Source organism: Myxocyprinus asiaticus, chromosome 4, assembly GCF_019703515.2.
Source record: "Myxocyprinus asiaticus isolate MX2 ecotype Aquarium Trade chromosome 4, UBuf_Myxa_2, whole genome shotgun sequence".
Classification (NCBI taxonomy): Eukaryota; Metazoa; Chordata; class Actinopteri; order Cypriniformes; family Catostomidae; genus Myxocyprinus; species Myxocyprinus asiaticus.
Window position 1 is genome coordinate 31959960 of NC_059347.1, and position 27329 is coordinate 31987288.

The 27329-nt window shown below is 40.1% G+C and overlaps 1 protein-coding gene and 1 pseudogene across 4 annotated transcripts in view; both read left to right on the plus strand.

Moving 5' to 3' along the window:
• The first annotated feature begins 91 nt into the window (after positions 1–91).
• Positions 92–19422, plus strand: LOC127439740 (acetylcholine receptor subunit gamma-like; annotated as a pseudogene).
• Positions 19423–20988: 1566 nt separating this feature from the next.
• The window catches only part of LOC127435235 (phospholipase D2-like), a 42390-nt gene continuing 36049 nt past the window's right edge, over positions 20989–27329 (plus strand). For 3 of the 4 annotated variants that reach the window (XM_051688535.1, XM_051688544.1, XM_051688554.1), the window contains exon 1: positions 20992–21471. Coding sequence is in view for 1 of the 4 variants with exons in the window: in XM_051688525.1 (XP_051544485.1) it covers positions 23933–23965 (33 nt within the window). In the remaining 3 variants the exon portion in view is untranslated. Of the gene's footprint in view, positions 21472–23478; positions 23966–27329 lie in introns of all 4 variants that reach the window. The other variant, XM_051688525.1, reaches the window with a different exon arrangement.

Sequence of the window (27329 nt, forward strand, 5' to 3'; positions counted from 1 at the left end):
ACAGACATTCCGGAGCCTGATCAGACACTAGGGGGTTGCTGTTGTGGCCCCAGAGCCCACCCCAGTTGTCCAACCGGTCACCCTTGTCAAAATGGGGCTGGCTGACGATCCCGAAGCATATCTCGACCTCTTCGAGAAGACCGCCGAGGTGTGGGAATGGCCACCTGACCAGTGGGCAGCCCGATTATTGCCACTACTCTCCAGGCTTCCTCCCCGTTTAGGGTGGTCTTCTCACCCCTCTCTCTCTCCTGCTAACTCTGCCTCTCTCCACTATCCCTCCCAGGTTGCTGAGTCCATTCCCACAGGTGTAGGAGGCGGGCCTGGTCTGGTCTGTTGGAGCTGCAGGGATCCAGGGCATTTCCAGGACCATTGCCCCATAATGGAGGTAGGTGCGCTGGTCCATATTCCCAACACTTCACAGACCACCCCTAATCGAGCTGGGGCGTATCGGATACATATCAAGCTTTGGTGGATTCGCTTTGCATTAGTTCTGGTGGGCTATGCAGTGCCATTTTAGCATGTAGTGTTGCAGAGGCACTCTTCAGAATAATCTCCAGTGTGGGGATTCCAAAAGAAATCCTCACTGATCAAGGCACTACATTTATGTCACGAACACTACGTGAATTGTACGAATTATTTGGTATTAAATCAATTCGCACCAGTATTTACCACCCACAAATGGATGGGTTGGTGGAACAATTTAATAAAACCCTCAAAACTATGATTCGTAAGTTCGTACACGCAGATGCTAGAAATTGGGACAAGTGGCTCGAGCCCCTGTTATTTGCAGTGCGAGAGATCCCACAAGCTTCCAAAGGTTTTTCCCCATTCGAGCTACTGTATGGGCATCGGCCGTACAGCGTGCTCGACGTCGTATGGGAAGCTTGGGAGGAGGGACCTTCAAACAGTAAAAACGTAATTCTTTACGTTCTTGATTTTAGAGAAAAACTCCACGCTTTGGGTCAATTAACACAGGGGAATTTGCTCCAAGCTCAGGAACGTCAAAGCCAACTGTATGACAGGGGCACTCATCTACGGGAATTCGCACTGGGAGATAAAGTGCTTGCATTACTGCCCACCTCAAGCTCTAAATTACTTGCCAAGTGGTAATGGCCCTTTGAGGTCACATGGCAAGTCGGACATCTCGAATTATGAGGTTAAGCAAACGGATAGGGGCGGAGCACGTCAAGTTACCACCTCCATCTCCTAAAATCGTGGAGGGAGGCGGTCCGACAGTAGTCCCACGAGAGGGCAGAGCTTGGGCCGTAGGTGACTCCCAAACCAAATTCATACACCCCGGTCCCATGTGGAGACCACCTGTCACCATCGTAGCTCACAGAGGTAGCCAAACTGCAAGCGGAATTCGCAGACGTGTTCTCGCCTCTCCCCGGTTGCACGAATCTCATAGAGCACCACATCGAGACCACCTCGAGGGTGGTTGTTCGTAGCCACCCCTATCGCCTTCCTGAACACAAAAAAAAAAAATGTTTTTCAGGAAGAATTAGAGGCAATGCTTGAGATGGGCGTAATAGGAGAGTCACACAGTGATTGGGCCAGCCCCGTGGTTCTGGTATCTAAGAGCGACGGGATGGTCCGATTCTGTGTGGACTATCGAAAAGTGAACATGGTGTCTAAATTTGACGTGTACCCAATGCCCCGGATTGATGAGTTGCTCGATTGGTTGGGTGCGGCTCAATTTGATTTGACACAGGATTTAACAAAGGGTTATTGGCAGATCCCCTTAACTCCAATCTCCCGAGACAAGACAGCATTTTCCACACCGTTCGGTTTACGCCAATTTGTGACCCTTCCATTCAGTTTGTTCAGGGCCCCCACCACGTTCCAGCGTCTCATGGACAAAATTCTCAGGCCACATACAGCATATGCCGCTGCTTATCTAGATGATATCATCATTTATAGTAATGATTGGCGGCAGCACATGCAACATCTGAGAGCCGTACTGAGATCGCTGCAACGGGCGGGGCTCACGGCCAACCCGAAGAAGTGCACAATTGGGCGTGTGGAAGTTCGGTATCATGGGCCATGGGCAGGTGCATCCCCTAATTAACAAAACCGCAGCGATCGCGGTCTGCCTAGTGCCCAAGACCAAAAAGGAGGTGAGACAGTTTCTGGGGCTGGCTGGATACTACCAAAGGTTCATGACTAGCTTCTCTGACGTCACCAGCCCACTGACTGATCTAACTAGAAAGGGGGCTCCCGATCCGGTCCAGTGGATGGAGTCGTGCCAACAGCTTTCCTAAAAGTGAAATCTGCACTTTGTGGGGGATACGGACATATGTCAGCAAAACTAATCCTGTCCAAATAGGGCTTTAGCCACACTTCTCATCTAACCAATGTTGAAATAATTAAAGCCGTGCTGCTTATTATGGCAGCAATGAAAAGTCGCTTTCTCCTTTTTTGCCTAATTAATTGCGTGCAATTTTGCCTACTTTTGCAAATATTAATTAGCACAAGGCCATTCAAATCCCGAGGGTGAACCGTGGCGCTCATAAGTGAAAGCGAACAACAATGGAATCATTCGAGTTTGGGCGGGAGATTAATGTAAACACAGATATCAGATACGAGTCGTGTCTTCAGTGAATGTAAACAGGCAGGACAAAAAAATCGGATACGGTCAAAAGATTGGATCTGTGCATTAAGCCTTGCAGTGTAAATGCAGCCTTAAACTAGGCTAATTTTTACCACAGACCTTATTTTACTCATAAATCAAAAACTGCCATTATAAAAACCTATAGGAAATCCAGAGGAAACCAATGGCTTTAAAATGCAAATTCTCTTCCAGGTTTTCGGACTAAAACCTGAACATCTCTATTAGCTTTTAATTTACAAATTTAAGGTTTTTATTGTTTAACACAAAAACATTTTGGAAAAATAATTAAGCATAAATAAATCTAAACTGTCTTTGATGTCACATATTAATCTGCGACACAAATAAAACATCAGAAAAAGTACATACATCAGCTTTAAATTTCTCCAAGACAATATGGAAGTGGAAGAGAAGGAAGAGGAAGCAGACTTCAGGAAGTGGGCTCCTAAGCTTTATTGATCATTCGGATCGAGGAGGTTGACTTGCACCCAAGACAATTTTCAAAATTTGCTTATGAAGTGCATTCTACATTTAGTTTTACATTCTTTTATTTTTCATTTTATGGGTGACGAAGGTAAACAGATTTGACTTGATGTCCTCACTGGACAGGCTTTATTGGTGTTGATTGAGCATGAGATGCGACTTTAGCTCCAAGCTCCCTCTGATATATTTAATTATCAAAAATAAAGGTGGAGTTCGGTTGGTGGAATGACAGCTCGATTTGGGGGCTGCTCTGTGTGTGGACATTTCACCCGAAAACTGGAGCTCACACGTGTCCATGCATTTAACAACACTTCCAGCTTTGTCCACTGGGGGCAGTAGTTCGAATTTCAGTAAGCTCAGACCAATTTCAGCAGCAGAACTATCAAATTACAGTCGTTGAATTCACAGTGAGATCAGTCTGGGTGGAAAGATGTGGAATGAATTGTAAGGGCGAGATAAGTAGCAAATTTTAAAAAGTGATTGGCAAGATCAAATTAATATGCTCCTTCTGAACTTTTGTTCAGAATTCCACCAATTCCACACACTTCCCAACTCCACCAAAATTGTGCTTGAGACTATTTGCCTGTATAATAAATTCGGATGTTTACTACAGTATATATATATATGCAGTGATAAGATTAACCTGTTTTGAGACCTACGGTCCCAGGGCAGATTCTGGAAAATTATGGAAGTGTCTCTCAGTCTATTTCGCAGGATCCTCTGTTCAGTGGGAAGAGGTTGGCTGGTTGTCAGCCGGTAAAATACTGTTTACTTTGCATGAGCTGACTACTAAAACTTGACTGGTCATATACAGTAATAATACCAATCATAACCAAGAATCGTGGAAGCCCAATAGCCTAGTAGAACAGAATGACGGTGAATCCAAAATACTAACTTTTAGCTTGAATCAGGAATATAGTACAATGGTACAGAAAACAAGAAGGATAAAATAGAAAATAAAGAAATCATTGGCCATGACACTTATATATGGACATCCCCCATAATTCACTGTTATGAACCCCTAACCTGCTGGGAAAAATAAACTTTAATAACACACCCTTCCCTTCCCATCCCCTGCATTTACCTTGTTCCAGGGAGAGTACAGAACAGGGCACACTGTGTGTCCAGACAGACACTGGTTAAATGGTTATTTATACCCATGTGCAGGGGAGACTGCAACTCTACTGTGGCCCCCAAGCCGGCTCCCTTTACACCTGTTAACATGGGTTATAATTTCCTCAAGCTGAAACACAATTCCCTGAGGGAGAACAACACTATCAATAACCGTTATGAGTATCGTTATCAACCCCTTATACTTTCACAAATGCATGACAAGCCAATAATATGTTCACGAGCACATGCAGCAGTGATCGGAAATGTTGCGATTGTCAGTTATCACCTGAACTGGACGCTCCTGTCACATGCCAAATTTGTGACAGTAAATTGGCATACAATAACAACTTACCCGATGTTCCAACACAAGTCTGCAACAATGAGATGGCAGAGTTGAGTCAGCTTTCCAGTTCACATCAATAAATCTGTATGTTAAAGTTTCATTGATCAATGTGCTGCACTTAGAAAAGCAGGTGCATCTCAAACTTCTCTAAAATTTATCTCATGGGATTGAAGCATCGTGCTTTGGTATGTGTATATAGGCCCTGATTTAATTTTAGAATGGACCTATTAATAGTGAATGTTGTTCATGCTATTATAAATAGTGCAATGAACACTTTGTAGTGAGCTTTTTATTATGGGATTTAACTTTACCTCCCTTTTTTTTTTTTCGGAATTGAAAAAGAATCGAAAATATGAGTCTGGAATCGACACTTCCCACATTTCTGGAATCGAACAGCCCTAGTCACCATGTTTTGGGTTATTAATACAATCTGTGGTCGACTGCAGCAAAAGTAGATTAGTAACCCACATAATCTGCATCATTGTCACAGATTAGTGGTATAACAATATTGGTGTGATTACTGAATGTGACTTTAAGAGCGGTGTAACTCAAGCCACATGCAGTGACAGCTGTAGTTCCGAAGGGAACAGAGAGCTTCTCGAAAATAACGTGTCTATCTCTTTTTTACCAACTTTTAAGAGAGCATTTGGCGACCAGAATGCCGACCACGGCAATGACAGCCTGGTTCGACAGGACTTATATAGTTGTGTTGTGGCCAGTGTGTTGCAAGGTTTGTGCTCTTTATGTACTGTACCTCAAATATTGGAGTCTTACCAATGAGTGTAGCTGTAGAACAGGGTAACTCTTTGCTCTTGTTTGTCTGTCACACTTTTCAATTGCATTAGAATATTTATTGTATATAAATGTATTCTTCTCAAAAATGTCTTCCATTTTTTCTTTCCCCCTGTATCATTTAAATATTTACATGTTTAAGCAGTTATAGATTAATATTGTATTTAGAGGCTACCCCAGTTTAGGCTACTGTCACTGTTAGGGTTCCCTTACGACTCAGTACACTTGACATTGCGTTTATTAATGCATATGGGGAGTGCCTTCCTACATGACCTAGTTGAAACCTCTCTACAATAAAGCCATTATTCTAATATTGGCTATTGTGTTTGAGCCCCGCCTGTTTTGGCGTGAAACTGTCCGCTATACAAACACCATTTCCTCAGAATTTCTTCCTTCAAGACAACGATCATCTCTTATCTAGAAGCCCTCTATCTTTGCCATCGATATACATGAGCCAGCGGGCAGAATCTTCACGGGAAGACTTTCCGCTCCCCTGCAGTGCTCCGGAGAACATCACACCGCCTTGCCACTTGGTGCTTCGCTGGTGAACAGGCCTCAGCATCCTGATTCCCCGCAGCACTTCGGCAGGGTTTGTGTATCCTAACAAAGCTATTTTATGTATATTATTTGATATAAATATATATTTATTTATACATCTAAAAGAGTCACTTACGTGTTTGCATCTTTATAAAGATGTCGTTCCGTAAGTGTTCCTTGAGCAAGAGGCACATCTTGCCATCAGATCAGCATGAGAGCTGCGTTTACTGTCTGGGCCGGGCCCATGCAGAGACAGCTCTCATGGAGACAGACTGTCCTCACTGTGAGGGCACGAGTCTCAAGACGCTTCGCTCGTGAATCACCCTTGTTCTGAGGGAGGATTCAGCTTCATGCGCCCTCCCACCCACCTCTTCTGTGACTATGTGCAAGACGAGCTTTCGTTCAGCGATTCTGACGCTGGGGATAATAATGACGATGTCATGTCTCTTGCTGCATCAGGCAAGTGGTCAGTGGATGCTATGATGCTGCCGCCCCTCCCCCCAGCGAGGGCGAGGAACGTGCACGCACCACTGGCAGGGAGATGCTCTGCGTCCTTACAAGGGTGGTCGAAGAGCTTCACCTTGAATGGTCTCCCCCAGAGGAACCTGAACAGTCTCACCTTGATGAATGGTTCCTGTAGTCCGGACACTGTCAAACGGCAGCATCCCGCAAATCTTCCCCATTCTTCCCCGAAGTTCACAACGAACTGTCTAAGTCCTGGCACGTGCCCTTCTCGGCGCACTCGTGCAGTGATGCCATCCTCTCTAATGTGGATCACGGGGAAGAAAGCGGTTATGCCCAACTACCCCCTGTGAAGGAGGCGGTAGCGGCACACCTCTGCCCAGCGAGTAACAGGCCGTGGAAATCACGCCCTATAAATCTTTCCAAACCGTGTCAACAAATGTCCACACTGGCGGGAAAAGCTTACTCAGCGGCAGGACAAGCTGAATCATCACTCCGTGCAATTGTGGTGCTCCAGGTATTTCAAGCCAAGCTCCTCAAACAAATGGACGAGCACGGCTTCGATCCAGAGACATTCAAAGGGCTCCGCATCGCTACAGACTTAGCGCTGCATGCCACGAAAGTCACTGCGCAGGCCATCGGCAAGTCCATGGGCAAACTGGCAGTTCTGGATCTACATATATGGCTGATCCTCACAGAAATGAGTGATAAGGAAAAAGCCACTCTGTTGGACGTTCCAGTGTCTCCAGCCGACCTCTTTGGTGGCTCTGTGAATAAGTTGGCTGAGCGTTACGTCACGACTCAGCAGCAGTCACAGGCTATGAGACTCCCCAAAGGGAGTAAATCACAGCCGGTTCACCCTCCATCTGTTTTGAGCCAGCACCTGACTAAAAGCCCCATAACTGCTGCCTCACCTGCACCTGCGTAAAAGCACTCCTGATGGGCACAACCCTTTGTAGTGGAAAGCTGAACCCACGGTTCCCTCCGGGTCTGCTCCAAAAAAGGCTCAATTGGAGACACAAAATACTGTTCCCCATCTCTCCACTACTGTTTGTTAGGAAATATTGTTCACAATATTGTTCAAAATGTTGTTCCTGTTTCTTGCACTCAAATAAATGCAATAAAAAATTCAATAAGTGCAAAAAAGAATACAGCATTCGTACATACAGATGCTCACACATTCTCAATAAAGAGCCTTTTCCTCTTCAGAGCACACACATTTGTGCAACTGCTTCCCTATAGTGAGCGACACATTATATCATATGATAAACAAACCAAATTGCCCCGTTATGTGGACGCATGGCGAGCCCTAACGGGAATTTCAGAATGGGTGCAAAAAACGACCAAACATGGTTATATGATCCAATCTGCATGCCAGCCACCCTGTTTAAACAGAGTTCTGTTGTAGGAATAGTATGTGTGTTAGGAATTAAATTAAACTGTCCACATTCTACGTCATTATTATGTAGGGAAGTTTAAAATGGAATTAGTCTCATTCGACAACCATTATAAGAAAGATCAATTAGATTATTAGTCTGAATAAAATTCTCCACCATTAAAATCGTAATACGTCTCATTGTATCCGCTCACAATTTCTATTGTAAGGAATTAGCTTTAATAAGGGAATTATGATTAATTCAATTATTGGAGTAATATTATTCTCACGGCTTATTGAAAATAATATCACACATATTTTAGGTATAGCTTTGAAGCAAGATCTTTTAAAATCAAGTGATGAGATTATCAAAATATACCACAGTCAAGTTATCTTTGAAGACAAACTTTATTGCTATTCTAAACATAAAAAAAAAAAACTAAACTAACACATAAAACATGAAACAGGTTGGTGAGTAAAGTGACAGAATGTGAAATAAATGATCAATACAGAGAAAATGAACTTTCTGGAGTCTGTAGACAATGCCTTAAGAACCATTTATCCTTCTTTGAGCCTAAATCGATTTGCAATTGGATTACCCAAAGTATTTAAATCAGGAGTCAGGAACCTATGGCTCACGAGCCACAAGTGGCTCTTTGTTAAAAATCGAATGGCTCGCCGGGTGTCTCGTCATTCACCTACACATGATCGTTTAAAACTTTCTAGAGATAATTTTCCAACAAAAAGTGTGGGTGCAATTGCAAAGCTTGAAGTCAGTGACACTGTTATGATTTCCTTTCTTCCGAATTTGTTGTACAGCCTACTCCTGGTGAACAAGGTTTAAAATGAACACCCGCCAAATGTGGATTTTTCATGCAGAGTATTTTGCTGATGAACCAGCCACTGTGGAAGGTGACCTTTAAGACTTCTCGGAGGGATGTTTTACAAGAAATTAGACACAAAGGTGCACGTTTGATGAAACATGATTATATTTTGAAGAACAAATGAAAGAAAAGCCGCCAATACACGTCTGATTTGATATGTGTGCGCAGTGAGTTGTGCTGTTCACGAGTGCATTGAAAGCGCTTCTCCTAGACACGCACGTGAATAGAGTATTGACTTTAGCTGTTAAGAGCATTTTCTAAGAGAGATTTTATGAACGTTTATAATTTTTTATGTGCACCCAGGGTGTGATATAGCACCCGCAAAATGCAACGAGGTTGAATCCAGTTCATGAGCTCCTCGTTCAAATGTATTTCATGCATGAGTAATTTTGCTCATCTACCCACAACAGGTGGGTGACCTGTAAGACGTCTCGGAGTGACACATGACAAGAAATGCTGTTAGTCAAAAAGACACACGCTTGAAGAAACACACTTTATGATATTTTAAAGAACAGACAAAAGAAAAGCCGTCAATACTTGTGTCTGATTCGCTGTTTGTTTAGAGGCTTGCAGCGGGACCCTGTCTCGTGGAACAAGCAAAATCAATAAAGCAAAAATATTCACCGACCTTTGGGGTTGACTATATAATCGGATATCGCGATATTTTTAATGCGATTATCATTCAAATATATTTTACATATTGCCCAGCCCAAAAGGGAAGTACAATTTTTCATGAACAATTTTTGAGTAGTCTATGGGCAATATAAACATTTTATTTTATTGAAAAACTTTGTTTTTGAAAATAGTAAATTATTCGTTTGTGGTATGGCTCTTTCGAAAAAATGCATCAACCAAAAATTTTTAAATTGGCTCCAAGACGGGTAATGTGTTCATATTTCCGAGTACAAGTCAAAAGTCTAGCAGCTGCATTTTGAACAGTTTATAAACGATTAATGTACAATTGGTTTATCCCTATATAAAGTGAATTGCAGTAGTTGAGTCGAGATGAAACAAAAGCATGTATCACTCTCTCAAACTCTACAAATGATAAAAACTCTTAACATTAGCTAAGAGCCTTAATTGAAAAAAGCTAGATTTGACTTCTGCATTTATCTGTTTGTCAAATTTCAGTGCAGAATCGAATATGACACCAACATTTTTCACAGAGGGTTTAACATAAGATGCCAAGTCTCCCAAATCATAATTTTGCTTCCTGAAGGCCCAAACACAATCACCTCTGTTTTGCTCTCATTTAGATTTAAGAAATTTAAGGACATCCATGACTTAATATCCAATAAGGACTTCAAGCCATTTTTGTCATTATGCTTCAAGGGCAGATATATTTGAGTGTCATCTGCATAACAGTAAAATGAGACCCCATGTTTGTTAAAAATAGATCCCAAGGGAAGCATGTACAGTGAGAACAAAATAGAGGCCAGAATGGAGCCTTGAGGAACCCCACAGGTCAGAGTACATTTGGAAGATAAAAAAACATTAATACAAACTGAAAAGGTTCTATCATCCAAATAGGATTTAAACCAGTTGAGAGCATTACCTTTAATGCCCACACATTGTTCAAGGTGTAAAATAAGAATACTGTGGTCTACAGTATCAAAAGCAGCACTTAAGTCTAAAAGCAGAAGTATCACGGAGTCCCCAGAATCGACAGATAGCAAAATATAATGTAAAACTTTTAAAAGGGCAGACTCAGTACTGTGATGTTTCCTAAACCCAGACTGGAGTGTTTCAAAGGTACTATTTAACTCTAAAAAACTTTGCAGTTTAACAAGAACAACCTTCTCTAAAATTTTGGAATTCATTCACCGCCACTGTTGAGACTGACACGTTGCCTCCTCCTATGGACTGAGCATCATTTCATCTCCCTGAGAGCGACATATGACCCAGGCCGCCTAAATTACGGCGTGGACCTACTGTCACACCAAGGGGTAATACCGGGCGAATGGAGACTTCATCCTCAAACTGTACAGAGGATTTGAGAAATATTTGGCAAAGCAGAAATCAATCTACTTGCCTCAGTGGGGAATACCCACTGTCCCCTCTGGTACTCAAAGTCATAAGCCCTGCTGGGAGCAGACGTAATGGCACACAAATGGCTGGCGAAACGCAAATATGCGTTTCCCCCGGTATGCCTGATTCATTCTGTCTTATGCAAAGTCCGAGAAGACAAGGAAACGATTCTATTGGTTGCGCTGGAATGGCCCAACCAGCCATGGTTTCCGTAAATGATAGAGATGCTGTACAGCTCGCCATGGGAAATACCGCTGAGGAGGGATCTCCTCTTTCAGGCGCAAGGCACAATCTGGCATCCCCAGCCCCAGCTGTGGAACCTGCATGTGTGGCCCCTGAAGGGAGTGCGCTAAATGCACCAGAACTGACACATTCAGTCATGAACACCATTTTACAGGACAGAGCGCCATCCACAAGACACCTCTATATGCTAAAATGTAAGGTGTTCACTGATTGGTGTCTCTCACATGGCAAAGACCCAGTAAACTGCCCCATACATGAAATTCTCATATTTCTTCAAGAGCGATTAGATGCAGGACACACTCCATCAATGCTCAAAGTGTATGTGGCAACTATATCTGCGTATCACGTACATGGAGCTGACGTCTCTGTAGGCAAGCATGATTTAAACATAATGTTCCTTAAAGGAGCAAGACGATTAAACCCACCTCGCCCGGCTACATTCCTGACTTGGGACTTAACTTTAGTCCTAAAAGCTCTCGCAGGAACCCCTTTGAGCCTTTGAATTCTGTTGATTTGCGCATGCTCTACGTTAAGACCGCACTACTGCTGGCTCTGGCCTCAGTAAAGTGGATCGGTGACCTGCATGCACAATCAATTGACAATTCATGTCTGGAGTTTGGCCCCAGACTTTCAAAAGCCACTGTCAAACCCAGAAAAGGCTATGTGCCTAAGGTCCTAACCACGCCCTTCAGAACGCAGGTGGTTCACCTTCAGGCATTCTTCCCTGCTCCATTTAATTTGAATGAGGAACAATCATTGCATTTTTTATGCCCTGTGCGGGCACTACACGCATACGTTGAACGTACACGCCAGTTCGGATGGTCTGATCAGCTCTTTGTATGCTATGGAAGAAGCACAAAAGGAATGTCCGTCTCCAAGCAAAGACTTTCTCATTGGATTGTCGATGCAATTGGCCTGGCTTATGAGTCGCAGGGTACGATTTGCCCAATTGGTGTTAAAGCACACTCAGCTAGAAGCATGGCCTCCTCATGAGCATGGATGAATGGTGTGTCCTTACAAGACATATGTTTTGCAGCAGGATGGTCTTCTCAAAACACATTCGCAAGGTTTTACAACCAAGACGTAATGTCTCTGTCTTCACAAGTCCTCTCTGTTTAGAGCACTTGCTATTCATTGGCAAAATATATATACTTATGCTCCTCCCTTTAAGGACGAGCTCCCCATCATTTTACACAACCGCCTGCATTCAGGCCATTTTAATTTACCATAAGTCACAAGCACTTACATTATAAATAAACTCCCTTCCCGACTGGGTTCACGAAGGAGTTAATTAATACTAAATGACTATAGTTCATATATTCATTCTGAGTGCTCCCCTCCTGGCCCAACACGAGGGTCACTCACTGCGGCATACTCATGTCAGTCGCCATCCCACCAGACTGCGGTGTCATGCTTCCTTCTGGGAGGTTATATCGTGTAGTGCGGCGTGATGGGATTCTGTTTCGCATATGCATTAATAAACACAATGTCAAGTGTACTGAGTCGTAAGGGAACGTCTCGGATATGTACGTAACCTCGGTTCCCTGAGACGGGAACAAGACATTGCGAACGCTAGCCGCACTGCAAGACTCAGAGTTCTTGAGGCATGAGAGATGCGCTCCTTGTTCTCAGTCAGAAATTCTGAGGAAATTGTATTTGTGCACCTGTTTTTAAAGCGGACAGTTTCGTACCAAAACAGGCGGGGCTCAAACACCATAGCCAATATTAGAAAATTGCCGTAATTGTAGAGAGGTTTCAACTAGGTCGTGTAGGAAGGCACTCCCCATATGCGTTAATAAACACAATGTCTCATTCCCTTTGTCTCAGGGAACCAACGTTATGTACATAACCGTGACGTTTCATAGTGCTGAGTCAATGTAGTTTTAAATGGCTGAAATATGTTGAAGTTGTGATTTGGAGACGTTTCATAAACCAAAACAGAACTGGCATCTTTCCACTATGTGGCTTTGTTGTTCTAATGACTACAAATTACTATAACTATTATTATTGCTACAAATTAATGTATATAACACTATTCTAGCAACTGTCTGAAGAGATTTACCTTCTAAAGAAATCCAAATCAGAGCTTTTGAATAAGTGTGCAAGTTCACGTGATTCATGTGACAGAACTTTGGGTCTGTCTCTCAAGATCCGATTACAAGGATTTAAATTCTTATGTTTCATTATTTATGGGTTGTAAAGAAAAATATAATAATATTCACTAGAGTGAATTATTGTTAAAGCTCATCTGTATCTTGCATTCTTTTACTTCTGCAGTCATTGGAAATGAGGAATCGCAGTTGATCGCAGACAAGTTTAAGAGCTGCAACAAAAATATTCGACCAGCTGGGACCGGCTTGAACAATACACATAGACTTTAATGTTCAACTTAAACACAATATAAAACTTTGCTTTTCAGCAAAACACTGTCACGCAGACACACACAAACACAGCTCCATGTCTCTCTCGATCTCTCTCTCTGGCGTGCACCCCCACGGCCTCCTCCTCATCACAAGACCTTATCTCAGAATAACTTCAAGTTTCTGAGCCATTTTGCAATTTCTTTTAATTACAGTTTACCATCATTAACTTTCAAAATCAAATAAAACTTGACAAGCAGAGGTCAAACGGAAAGTATCTAAATGGTTTTTACAATTTGAATTATGTATCTAATTTGAAACCTTTAAAACTTGTTGTGCTATATATCAAATATTTAGCATTTGTGTTTATGCTATAAATGAGCTATATTTCTTTGAAATAAATGCATCTTGGATTTATATTTTGTTATATAATGCAAATACATTTTTAAGTGGGGCTTGAGTGTCTAAATACTTTTTGGGGCCACTGTACATTATTGGTACTAATGTATTAAATGTGTGCACAGAGGTAACAGTGTAAATTATTTTGTTAATTCATTTGATAATATGTTTAGTTGTTTTAGTTCAGCAATGTATTTAATAGGGACTATGCATAATACATTAGTTATAGGCTATTTACATTTTTTGTAAACTTTCCCTCTCTGAACAGAATGAAAAAGAGGAGACCCTCACTACAAATGTTTGGACTGAGATTGTGAGTAGCCAACTGATTCATCCTCCATTCATATGCAGCCTATGTAACCTCTAAGATGCTAAGAAATGACTGCCTTGAGTTCTCTGATAGCCCAAGATTTTAAACTAAATACTTTACATTATTTCAAAATGTCCTTCACAATATATTTAATACAAGATGTTAGAAAATATACATATTTTAGCTCTCTCATATTTCTCTGCATCATCTCTCCATATTCAAATTTTCATAACTTTCTCTCTCTGCTCTTGCTCACTTATATATATATATATATATATATATATATATATATATAAAATCAATCCTTACTGTAGTCTGTCTGTACTTTACATTGTTTACATCGTTATGTTTACATTTGATTTTTTTTAAATGTAGTGCACATTTTTCTTACTCTCCATTTTCTCTTTTTCATGTTTCTTATTTCTTTTTAGCAATGATCAGATTATCATCTTACATGAATGCATCTGAGTATCATGGTATTGATATGCTCCATGTGCCATACAACACCGTCTGATATAGTATTGGAAAACAATTAGTTAGTAAAGGAGTCTTATCCATTATTTCCCCTTTGTTGCTTTAAAAGTTGCCAAAACACATCTCTCCTTTGCTCTTGGCAGCATCGATGGCAAATTTGATGTGGCATACTATGCTAATGTGCTGATTTCAAGTGATGGCTCCATGTACTGGCTTCCCCCTGCCATTTACCGCAGTACCTGTGCTATTGAGATCACCTACTTTCCTTTCGACTGGTAGATCTGCACTCTAGTCTTCAGGCTGGCACAAAGTGAGATTTGTTTTAGTGCAAGTTTCAGGGATTCAGGAAGATGAAACGATTATTTTTTGTTGTATTCTGGTGTTATTTATTTATTTTATCAATTGGTCTAAATCATTTAGTGCTAATTACAATTTCTGTTTTCCCAATATTTCTGTAGGTCTCAGACATACAGTGCTAATGAAACTGATATGGTGTTGGCAGAAGATACAGATACAGGGAAGCCCATTGAGTGGGTGGACATTGACTCTGAGGCCTTCACAGGTGCCATGCGAATACACTTTACTATTCAACTTCCACACACTCTCTGTACCTTTGTAGGTTTAGCAAGTGTAGTGGGATTTATTCACTGATTTAATTACAAAGTCCAAATCCACATTTCAAATTTGTTATTTAATCCAAGTCAAACAAATTCTATGAGTCTGGTAGTGCAAGGTGAATTACAATCCAAAGAGAAGAATGAAAAAAGATATAATAGGAAGTCAGTAACTTCACAAAGACTTAAGGAAATTCACTCTGGAAATAAAAAGTAAATAATCAGCTTTATATCATACACATGGTAACAAATCACTGTACAAGAACTGTGGGAAACTTGACTCATAGTGTATTTAAATAAATATTCCGGGTTCAGCCTCCACACGCACTACGACTCCATGGCAACGCGCTCAACAAGCCACGTGATAAGATGCGCGGGTTGATGGTCTCAGACGCGGAGGCAACTGGGATTCATCCTCCGCCACCCGGATTGAGGCGAATCACTACGCAACCACGAGGACTTAAAAGCGCACTGGGAACTGGGCATTCCAAATTGGGTGAAAAAGGGGAAAAAACAAGAAAAAAAGAAAAGGAGGTACAAATATGTTTGTAGTAATCAGCATTATGCCACAAATGCTGTCGATTGAGCTTAACTTGTATTGAACCCAGAACATTCCTTTAAACACAATCCTTTAAAAAACAGTTTCAAAAGAATTTTATGTTTCACATCATATTTAATACCAAGGGGAAAGTCCTTGCAATCACACATCTCTTCCTGTGGTTGCTCCAATGATCACATGTCCTCACAGAGAATGGGGAGAGGGCAATCAAACACCACTCCGCCCGTAAGCTGACGAACTCACATTACTCACCTGATGATCTGGAGTACCTAGAGGTGTATTTCTATCTTATCAAACCACTCTTCTACATCATCAACATCATCCTGCCCTGCTCCCTCATCTCCTCTCTGGTCGTTTTGGCCTATTTTCTACCTGCAAAAGATTTGAGTGCATGTGGAGACATACTAAGGCAAAACTATGTCTAAAAATATTAAAGGAGACCTATTATTGCCCTTTTTACAAGATGTAATATAAGTCTCAGGTGTCCCCAGAATGTGTCTGTGAAGTTTCAGCTCAAAATACCCCACGGATCATTTATTATACCATGTTGTAAATGCCTCTTTTTGGGTGGAATCAAAAACACGCTGTTTTCGTGTGTGTCTCTTTAAATGCAAATGAGCTGCTGCTCACCGCCCCCTTTCCGGAAGAGGATACTACAGCAACAACAAATCAGAACCAATATGACTGACACCGTAAATACCGGAGTTCAGCCATATATGTATAAGGTGCGGTTATGAATTATACAGCGTAAAAATAATGACATAGCTCTGGTCTCCATGAATACAATCAGAGACAATGCTAACTGACAGTAGGCATTTTCAGGTTAAAAATTAAAAATAACGACATAGCTCTGTTCTCCGTGAATACAATCAGAGACAATGGTAACTTTAGCTGCATTAGCCGTGGAATCAGCTAACAAGCACATTCGGAAAGGCGATTTGCAAACATTCACAAAATATAAAGCGCAATAATTACATCTTCAGGATATAAAGCTGGAACACGAACAGTTGGTACTGATCCATGCTTGAGAATCAAATTTTTTGAAAATCCTGCTTTATATTGACCCTCATTCACAAAGCAGTCTGGTGTAAAATGATTTGCACAAACATACACTAATTTTCGTATGTTTTGGGGCACATTTGCTTAAAAAACAAAACTTGTCCATTGCGTCTTCAGTGGCTCTGATGCCGGGAGTACATGAAGACTTATGTTCACTTTTACTGCCAACAACAGAACACTTATGACGCTTACAAAGCTGAGATTTAATCTTCTCACCGTAGCTGCTCCAGCGCAGATAAAAATGGCGGACTGTGTGTCGATCACTCAGGGGAGGATCTATGATAATAGGGTGGAGTCCGTCACCAGTCGTGGGCGAGGCCTGCTCTAACGTGACATCACGTTAGAGCAGAAATGAAAACCAATCACTTTGAGAATTTTTTTTTTGATTAATAGAAATATAAGAAAGAGGAGTGGGTGGACTTTTAACATTGTAGGGTGGTTGTGTACACACACTGCCAACTCACATTTATGTTCAAACACCATGTAAAAGTGAATTTTGCATAATAGGTCCCCTTTAAAATCCCTCAATGTTTCTCTTACACTGTTGGTACTCCCTCTGTCTGTCATTTCTCTTTTTGCACTGTGTCTATGTCTTTGGCTGTCTTGCTCTTTCTAACCATTTCCTCTTAGCTGGTGGACAGAAATTGACTGTGTCCATTTCTGTACTGCTGGCTCAGACTGTGTTTCTCTTCCTGATTGCTCAGAAGATTCCAGAAACTTCACTTTCTGTGCCTCTAATTGGCAAGTGAGTGTCAGTGTGTGTGAGATTGTATAGACAATTCAGCTGTTTCATTTGTGCATTGAAGAACTGCACATTCTCTTCTGTTAAATAGAACAGTTCACTCATAAAATGAAAAGTTGTTCCAAACCTATTAGACTTTCTTTGTTCATTGGAGTGCAAGGAAGGAGTAAAGACTATCCTGACCACTCTATTCCATATAATGAAAGTGATTGAGGTCTTGAGCTGTCAAGCTCCAAAGGGAAAAAAAAAAGCACCATAAAAGTATCACAAAAGTGTTCCACAACTTCTGCACTACATACTGTAAGTGATATGATACTGTAGCTTTGTGTGAGGAACAGTTGTTATTCACTGATGTGTGCTTTTTTTGCTGCCGCATTTTTTTTCCTAATAAAACTGGCTCAACCAATGGCATGAGTTTGGGGCAGAACTACCTGTTTCCGAACAATGACAGACAGGGGAGTGTTAGTATATTTGCACACATATAAAGTCACACATATGTTCTTATTGACTAACTGCACTCTTTCTTACTTGTTTTAGGTATTTCATCTTCGTCATGTGTATGACCACATTGAGCATCACCAACTGCATCATTGTCCTCAACTTCTCCCTCCGCAATCCCAGTACACACAACATGTCACAAGCCATCAAACGTGCGTTTGTGTGTACTTTTTTTCTAAATAAATTATTACTCATTAAATGGCTCTTTAATCTTTTATGAAACTAATCTATTAACATCTCTCCTTCTTTTGCATTTACCTCTCTCATCAACCAATAGATTTTTCTTGAGGTGGTGCCTCGTTTCCTTGGCATGGCTTCATTTCTGGATGAGGGAGAACCAGGAGCTGGGATGGATGAAATGAGAGAGAGGAGATGCAGTTTGTTTAGGCTGATGCACAGGGCTGAGGAATATGTTTTGAAACAGCCACACAGTGAGATGATGTTTGATAAACAGAGAGAGAGAGACAGACTTATGCAGTCAATTGGTAACACACTCACTAGACAGCACAAGTACTCACTTACCTAAAGCATGCCTAACATTATTGTGAGTATTATGAACTGTAGAGTCAATGTCTATGCACACTGTAAACTAAGGTATAGATGTTTTAGGAATACACTGATACAGGTGAGGAACTGTCATCAACAAATGAACTGTCACTCCCTCAGCAGCTGTATTTGAAATCCCATTGCAGCACTGGTGACTAGTTTTTTACATTAATATTATCAATGCAAGGGTAAAATAACACAATGTATAGATATACGCTGCTAAAAAAAAGGTGTTAACGCATCATCACAGTCTATGAGAAGGGTCTGTTTGTCTTTTGGAATATCATATTTAAATAATAAACATTACCGTTGCACATACTGATTATTGTGGCAGGCTGATTTGCAGTAAATTGTTCCTGAATGGCTACATAAGCTCCTGGAATCAAGATTTCTCACTGTTTTTCAGTGATTAATTTTATGTTGTCTGTGTATACAGTATGTATGTGTATGTCTCTCTCTAGTGGATGAAACTGATGTCAGCAGTACTGCAAACCTCTACAAGAGTCTTGCAAAGACAGCACCAGAGATAAAAGAGTGTGTGGATGCCTGTAACTTTATTGCTGAATCTACTAAGCAGCAGAACGACATTGGATCTGTAAGTGTGTGTGTGTTTATATTCATGTTTGTCAAGTCTGGAGTGTCCTACCTGGTAAACGCTTACTTAGAAATTGGATTTGCAGTCTTTTCCACCCACACCCTGTCCCTCTCCTTCATACTGTTCCTCTTATTCTCCTTTTTATTGCAGGAGATGGAGAGTTGGGTGCTGATTGGTTAGATGAGGTTTGTTTCTGGGCAGCCATCTTGCTGTTCTCCATTGGCACAGTGGCCATCTTCCTCATGGGTCACTATAACTGGGCACTCGAATACCCATTTCCTTGGGAAAATAAAAAGTATGAGTAGAGAAAAAGCTCTGATGACTCTGTCTGACACATAGAGAAGTGGATCAAGAGAGAAAGCCAGTTTTTTTCTGCTTTTCTGTTGCATAAGATAAATGTCTAGACAGCCGTTTGCTGGAGAACTTGGAACTAGTTGGAAACAGCTGAACATGATCTAAACAGCATTTGACTTGATATATCATATTGTCTTATATTTGATATTTGGGGTTATGGGTGTCCATGCATACATTAACTTAAAATGTGTATACTCTGATCATACATGTCATGATTGCACTGATAAAAAAAAAAAAAAGGTATACAGTATACACTGGGGATTTTTTCTTTTTTTTTCTCATTAGAAATGTTTAAAAATAAAATTTTGCTTATTTGATAAATAAGCCTAAAATAACTACTTGTCAGTATCGCATAAGGGTTCTTCTGTTTACCAATTGTTATTGGTTACACCTTTCATCATCTGTTTACTGTATGTGTTACTGTTAACAATTGTTACATCAGTCACTTATAGATTTTTTTACTCATGAAGTCACTTTTTATGATGTGGTTGCAATATTTAGGCTAGAGGTAGGCTTACATATATACAGAAGATGCATGCTGAATTGCATTTTGTTGTCTTGTTTATTTCTTATTCCTTTACTTTTTCTTTCCTTTAATTTTTCCTTTTTAATTTTGACTTTGCAATAAGTTTACTCCTGATTATAAACTCATTAATACATATTTTGGCGCAATTGCAGTGAATAAATGACTTTTCATAATTCACAGTCTTAAGATGGCAAAATGCTCAAGAAACAAGTACTATATGTCTGCATGTGAGAACTCCATTTAAACACTTGGTATCAACGTGCTGATCTGATTGTTCTACTTATAAAGACTCTGAGAATAAAATAACTGGCATATCCTAGCTATAACAATCTATCTGATTCATTTTTAACTCTGATACCAATTTTAGGGGTTTCACACACTAAACCCATGCTTACTATGTTTCATACTGGCCTTTTTTTTTTTATTCCGCACCAGACTCAATTATCCATTTTAATGATGGCATCCTATGACAATGCCTTACTGAAAATAACTGAGCTTTTTGTCATGTGTGTGTACTAGGAGGAGGCAGAATATAAATGTGCATAGATACACAGAAAGAAAGAAGACAGTCAAGACAACAGATGTATAATGAAAGGAGGAAAGTGAAAGCAGAATGTCTGAGATATATCACATACCTCAAATTCATAGACAACAGAACTCCTCATGGAGTGAGTTTTCTCCAAGGCTTAATGTGAAATATAGCTTTCATTTTTCTTTTCATTTTGAAAGGACATTGCCTGTTTCTATTTGGTGCTTCCTCCTAAATCATGGTCTGAAGCATCTTCAAAAAAACAAAAAACAAAACAAAAAAAAACAACAAAAAAAAATTAATAATATATATATATATATATATTATCAGACAAATCATTTTAGAACTTGCTTCATGAATTAGGTCACATTTAAAAAGTGTGCTGTTTAATCAATGCTGATTAATATTTTCTCAATATCCTGAACTATTGAGGTCCTTGTGCACTGAAAGTGTTAATTTACTGCCATACCCAGATGTTTCCCTCAAATACTGTGCTGCGTCATAGCTCGCTGTGTGTATCCTCTGATGTGGATATTATCGGTTTGTCATGAGTACACAAACATGTTCGACGAAGGTTATAAATGATCCTTGAGTGTGTCTGAGAATCTCGTAATGTAAGAAGATGCTGCGTGTCAGTGTTGCAGTAATGAATGTTGGCCGCGTCGTGTCTACACAAATTACGGTGGAACATTTGCGAGAAAAATAGTTGCTTTAAATAGTTGGTTAACAATTTTAGACACCAACTAGTGAAAGAGCATGTTTACGGAATGTGTCCTTGAACGTAACTACGTCAGGACGGGCAGGTAGACAGTAGACACGCGCTTATATTCATTTCGTCTGCGGATTATTTTCGAGGCTTTACGGTAAATTTGGCCTCTCAAGCCTGCCTACTACTTTTAATGTTACTGAAAACCTACACCGTGGGACTTCTGATGGAGGAGGATACGTTATCCAGAAGTTTGAGTCGTACTGAGAATTTACAAAATACGGAATCATAAGAGGCAAAACAAACAATCAAATCCGACGCCCTTCTTTTGGGTGAGTAAAATTAAAAGTCTTACAGTAAAGAGAATGTGACTTAGTACACTTTCCAACAGTGAATTGCAAAATATTTCTCTTACATGACTTTATAGACTGTAAAATCACTTAGTATTAGTATAATACTATATGGTCGTGTCAAAGTTTATTGTTTTGTATCAGGGCGCGTAAGTTCATTTTAGATAGCGAGTAAATATGGTGAGAAAGTGTCCCGTAATAACACGAGACATGAATGATAATTAGCCGATAGAAACGTTGTTGACGCTTGTTAAACTTCGTGTCCAAAAAACAAGTTACTGTCTACCTAAACTGCAATTCTGGGCACCATAGGCACTAAAAACTTAGCGAGTCGCCAGTATGTCCATCATGCTATGTGGGCAGCTCAACAGGTTTTAAAACACTGACACGGTTATACTCCTTATTCTCACATCCACTGGGGTGTTTGTGGATAATCAGTCTATTATACGGGTTACGTACACAGCACTTGGTCAGTCAGATTTGGAGAGATTTCTGACGAGGTAAAGTGTCTCTGAGGGGTGTGTGCTCAAGTTTAGATATCATTCATAATGAAATTTAGTGGAGAATTCAGGGCACTGTTTATGAAGTTGGAATGTTTCCAGTTCCTGGGACACATTCATTTGAAAGGGTCTGAGCCAGGACAATTGGTTGATTTGAACTTTTATAGACTTTGTCATACACATCCCTCAGTTAAGAATCACTTTGTGAGGAAGCTGTCAGTGTACAAAATAAATTTTCTTAGAAATGTACTGTAGGCTGGTGTTATCAAGCTCTTCAGGCAATCACAGACCATTGACAGACATGGTCGCAGTTCCCTCTAATAAATGTGGTTTGAGCTGGGGTTTTCATATCTAGGCAAAACGGTAGCAAATGTGGAATGCTGATAAATGTTCCATAGCAGGGGTTTTCAAAGTGTGGGGCGTGCCTCCCCTGGGGCGCTAGAGCATGTCAGGGGAGGCGTGGACAGTGGTAAAAAAAAATTATGAAATAATATGTATATGTATGTGTGTATATATATATATATATATATATATATATATATATATATATATATACAGTACTGTGTAAAAGTTTTAGGCACTAGTGAAAAACTTTCAAAGTGAGGATTTCTTAAAGAAATTATGACAAATAGTTTTCATTAATCAATTAACGTCATACAAAGTCCAGTAAACAGAAAAAGAGCTAAATCAATATTTGGTGTGAATACTTTTGCCTTCAAAACAGCACCAATTCTCCTACTTACACCTGGACACAGTTTTTCTTGGTTGTTGGCAGATAGGATGTTCCAAGCTTCTTGGAGAATTCACCACAGTTCTTTTATTTATTTAGGCTCTCAATTACTTCTGTCTTTACGTGAAATCCCAGACTGACCCAATGTTCAGATAACAAATCTGTTATCTGGTATGTAGAGTGCAAAATACAAATCTGTTATGTACGTGCAAATGTTTTTTTGTTTTTTCAGAGGAATGAAATGGCAGAAGAGGTTGGATGTGTTGGATAAATATAAAAAAAGACTAAACTGTGTATTGCACATAGTTATTGCTCAATGGGGCAGTTTTAACTTTTCATGAGATGGATAGCCTGAGGGAAAAAACTGTTCCTGTGCCTGACAGTTCTGGTGCTCAGAGCTCTGAAGCGTCGGCCAGAAGGCAACAGTTCAAAAAGGTAGTGGGCAGGGTGAGTGGGGTCCAGAGTGATTTTTCCAGCCTTTTTCCTCACTCTGGAAGTGTATAGTTTTTGAAGGGGGGGCAGGGGGCAACCAATAAACCTCTCAGCAGTCCGAACTGTCCTTTGTAGTCTTCTGATGTCTGATTTCTTAGCTGAACCAAACCAGAGAGTTATTGAAGTGCAGAGGACAGACTCAGTGACTGCTGAGTAAAACTGTATCAGCAGCGCCTGTGGCAGGTTGAATTTCCTCAGCTGGCGAAGGAAGTACAACCTCTGCTGGGCCTTTTTCACAAAGGAGTCAATGTGTGTCTCCCACTTCAGGTCCTGTGAGATGGTAGTGCCCAGGAACCTGAATGACTCCACTGCTGCCACAGTGCTGTTTAGAATGGTGAAGGGGGACAGTGTTGGGGTGTTCCTGCTAAAGTCCACAATCATCTCCACCGTGTTGAGCGTGTTCAGCTCAAGGTTGTTTTGACTGCACCAGACAGCCAGCTGTTCAAACTCCCTTCTGTATGCAGACTCATCGTCATCTCGGATGAGGCCGATGACAGTGGTGTCATCTGCTAACTTCAGGAGCTTGACAGAGGGGTCCTTGGCAATGCAGTCATTGGTGTAGCGGGAGAAGAGTAGTGGGGAGAGCACACATCCCTGGGGGGCACAAGTGCTGATTGTACAGGTGCTGGAAGTGAGTTTCCCCTGTCTCACAAGCTGCTGTTTGACCGTCAGGTGGCCGATATAGCTAATTTTTGAGCTGGAATGAAAACAGACCTTTTCTATGTGGATTTTGCACCGATATGACTATGCAAAGGTACTCAGAAGGTTGCTTTCTTAAACAAATATTTTTATCAAAGAATATTTGACATTATTATACACTGTCAACAAATTCTAGAAATGAACACTGAGAAAATAAAGAATAAATAAAAATACATTAACTAGCTTATTAAACATCAGTACTGTATGTTTAGTATAAATCAATTGTTGACCATTTAACTGAAGAATAAATAAAATAAAATAAAAATCAGTACTGTATGTTTAATATCAGTCAGTTGCTGACCATTAAAATAAAGAATAAATTCAAATAAAATAAATAGCTAAATAAACATCAGTAGTACTGTTTAGTATTAGTCAAATGCTGACCATTTAAATAAAGAATAAATGGGCACTAAGTCAAAATTTATGCATTACTAAATATTTGAGCATTGCACAATTACATTTATGTAGGACGTAACCCTACATATAAACTAAATATTTATGGAAGCCCAGTCCCGGTTCTACGGGGGGTGCTTAAGGGTGCTAAGCACCCTAGAGCACCCTCAATTGCAGACCAGGGCAAACTGAACGGTTTTTTCAGAAAAAAATGAACGGTTTTTATTAGATCTTTCATTTATCTGGCTTTTGGACCTATCGCGCATCCACAAGCTTTTATTTTGCTCAGGGTTGCCAGATAATAGATGCAACAATCAGAGATTTATACTTGCACATATTGGAAATATTTCGCCTTATGTCATACTTAATTTATGCAATCTGGCAACCATACATGCGAGTGCACACGCTTTCTCTCCACAAAAAACAAACAACAACTTAGCGCTCAATAGGGCACGGAGGGGACACGTGAGTAAAATCAAGTGAGAGAGGAATATATTTATTCTTTGTGTTATTTGTAAAATGCTGAAGTCCCTCACACCTGTATGTGAATGTCACTCTGGCAGTAATCATTTATCAGTGTCATGCAGCCTGTTTTATTCAGTGGTGTGCTGAATGGGGTGCCAAACAAACCATTGACGAGACTCAAATCATGGCCCATGAGCATGTAAACAGGTTGATAATGTTCTGAGAATAAAACAAGTAAACGAGTCCACTTTGTGGCCAACATTAAAATAAAATTTTAGAATCTCTTTCCCGAATATTTTATTTTACTTTTAAAACAGACCCCTGAAATAGAGTGTTGAATACTAAATTACCATTGCATTGAATTATGGTAAAATAATCAATTAATAATTTTATTCAGCCTTTATTCAGTTTTACTAACATGATGGAAAGTATAGAAGCAAAACTTCAAGCAATCGCAGAATGGACCATCAGTCTGTATACACTTCAGAGAATTGTGCATCATTCATTGAGTGCATGTGGGCATAAAAGATAAAACTATGCAGAACTTTTGATCTTCTCTGTTCCATGTTCTACTTAACAGCTGATGTGGCCCCAGTACCAAAATAACTGCACACACCTGCTCAATTGAATATGTAAGACTAATACTGTAAATTGGCAAGCAGATTTTCTTGAATACCAGCAAACACACAAAAATCCTTGCATCAAAACTTATAAACATGTATGATTTTGCAAATCAGTATGTCCTATTCTGCAGGCGTAGAATTTTGCTGTCATTTTCAGTGACAAATCATAAAAAAACAAAGCAATAAATGTTTTGTACATTAAAAAAAAACAAAAAAAAACTTTTCTTTACGTTAAGTAGCATTTAAACATGATTTAATCTATTAAAAAAATTTGTAATTATGATACATCTCCACTTTATACAGAGCACCCCCACTATTTTCAGAAGCACCCTCAGTGATTTTCATCTAGAACCGGGCCTGCGGAAGCCTCCGACCAGAAGCAACTGATGGAATAAAAAAGCAGACTCACTTAATGACATCAATGAGCTCATGTTTTGGTTGACGGGCTTCAGTCCTTTGACATATATGGTGGTGTTGGCATTTACACTCATTTACATTTATGAGAGGGAGAAAAAAACTTATTTTTAAGCAGCTCTTCAGTATGAAACCGATCTAACGGTGCAGGTTTCAGGATGCGTCACCCGGTGTCAAGTTTCAACACATTCAAAATATATATATAGGATATAAAAATGAATAAATGTCTGTTTTTCCAGCCTGTTGTATTAGTATTTATCACCCCTCATTTATTTTAGATACAGTTCCTATATATTATTATTTACACAGGGCAAATATACTATTTATTAAATCTACTTTTATTATGTATCCTATTTTAATGTCTGGAAAACCAGACTTTTAAATATTACATTTTATAAATGCAATGTCTGGAATTGTTCGGTTGAAGGGGGTACCAAATTGTGAATCCTGAACAAAACAGTTTGGTGAATACATGTTTACACATTAGCTTCCACTCAGCTGACAACAATGAAAGTAGCTACGTGGTTAGCTAGTTAGCTATAAGCTTGTTGCCACGGAGAGCAAAAGATGGACTTTATTTACTTTCCAGCATTGTGTCTCACCAACTAGGTTACAACATAGCGTGAAATCAACACTCAACAGACACAATCCACCACCACACCGTTGTCTGCTGAGCTGCATAAAGATGCTCTGATGTTTACCTTTCAATCTGCTGCATTACTTACTGCACTGACAAACTATAGCTGGCTAACATAACAAACAGATGTGATCAACATGAGTGACATGGTTGTCAGGGACAGGGTTAATGTTATATTAGTTATATAAAATGATGGGGTCATTGTTTATTAACTTTCCATTATGTATTTCACAAACTAGATGGCAGTTTACTGAGAAGACACCACTGAACTCTGCCCTGTCTGCAGAGCCATCAACAGTTCAGCTCTGTAAACAATGGAGTCGGAGCGCACTCTGCTGGACAAACTACATTATGACACCAATTCTAAAGCATTGTTTTCTGCATTATATGTTCTGAAAAAAGTTTTCATATCTGCGCATATCGGTAAACATATACGGTGATACCGATATATCGGTGAAAGGTTAATATTGGCCGATAACATCAGCCAGATAGATAGATAGTTTATTATATTATATTTATTATATTCAGTATCGTGACGTATTTCCGAATGAAACGGAATATTGAATGAGAAAAAATAGAGGGTGGGGTTTGATTTTATCCACTGGGTATTGATTGGATCTAGAAAAGTAGGCGTTCCATACAGAAATGGAGGCAGATCTGAACGCAAGTTTACAATCGGTTTTGGAGGACTACTCGTTCTTTGACACACCGCCAGCAATCGCTTTAGATGGCAAAGAAGTTTGTTTGAAGCAGGCGGAGGAGGATGAGGAGCAAGAGCATACAGAGGATCATTTTATCCTGGGAATCAGGCCTTATATGTTTGAGCCATTACCTGCTGAGAGTACTACCGGTGACCTGGACGTGGCGGCTCAGGAGCAAGTTCACCC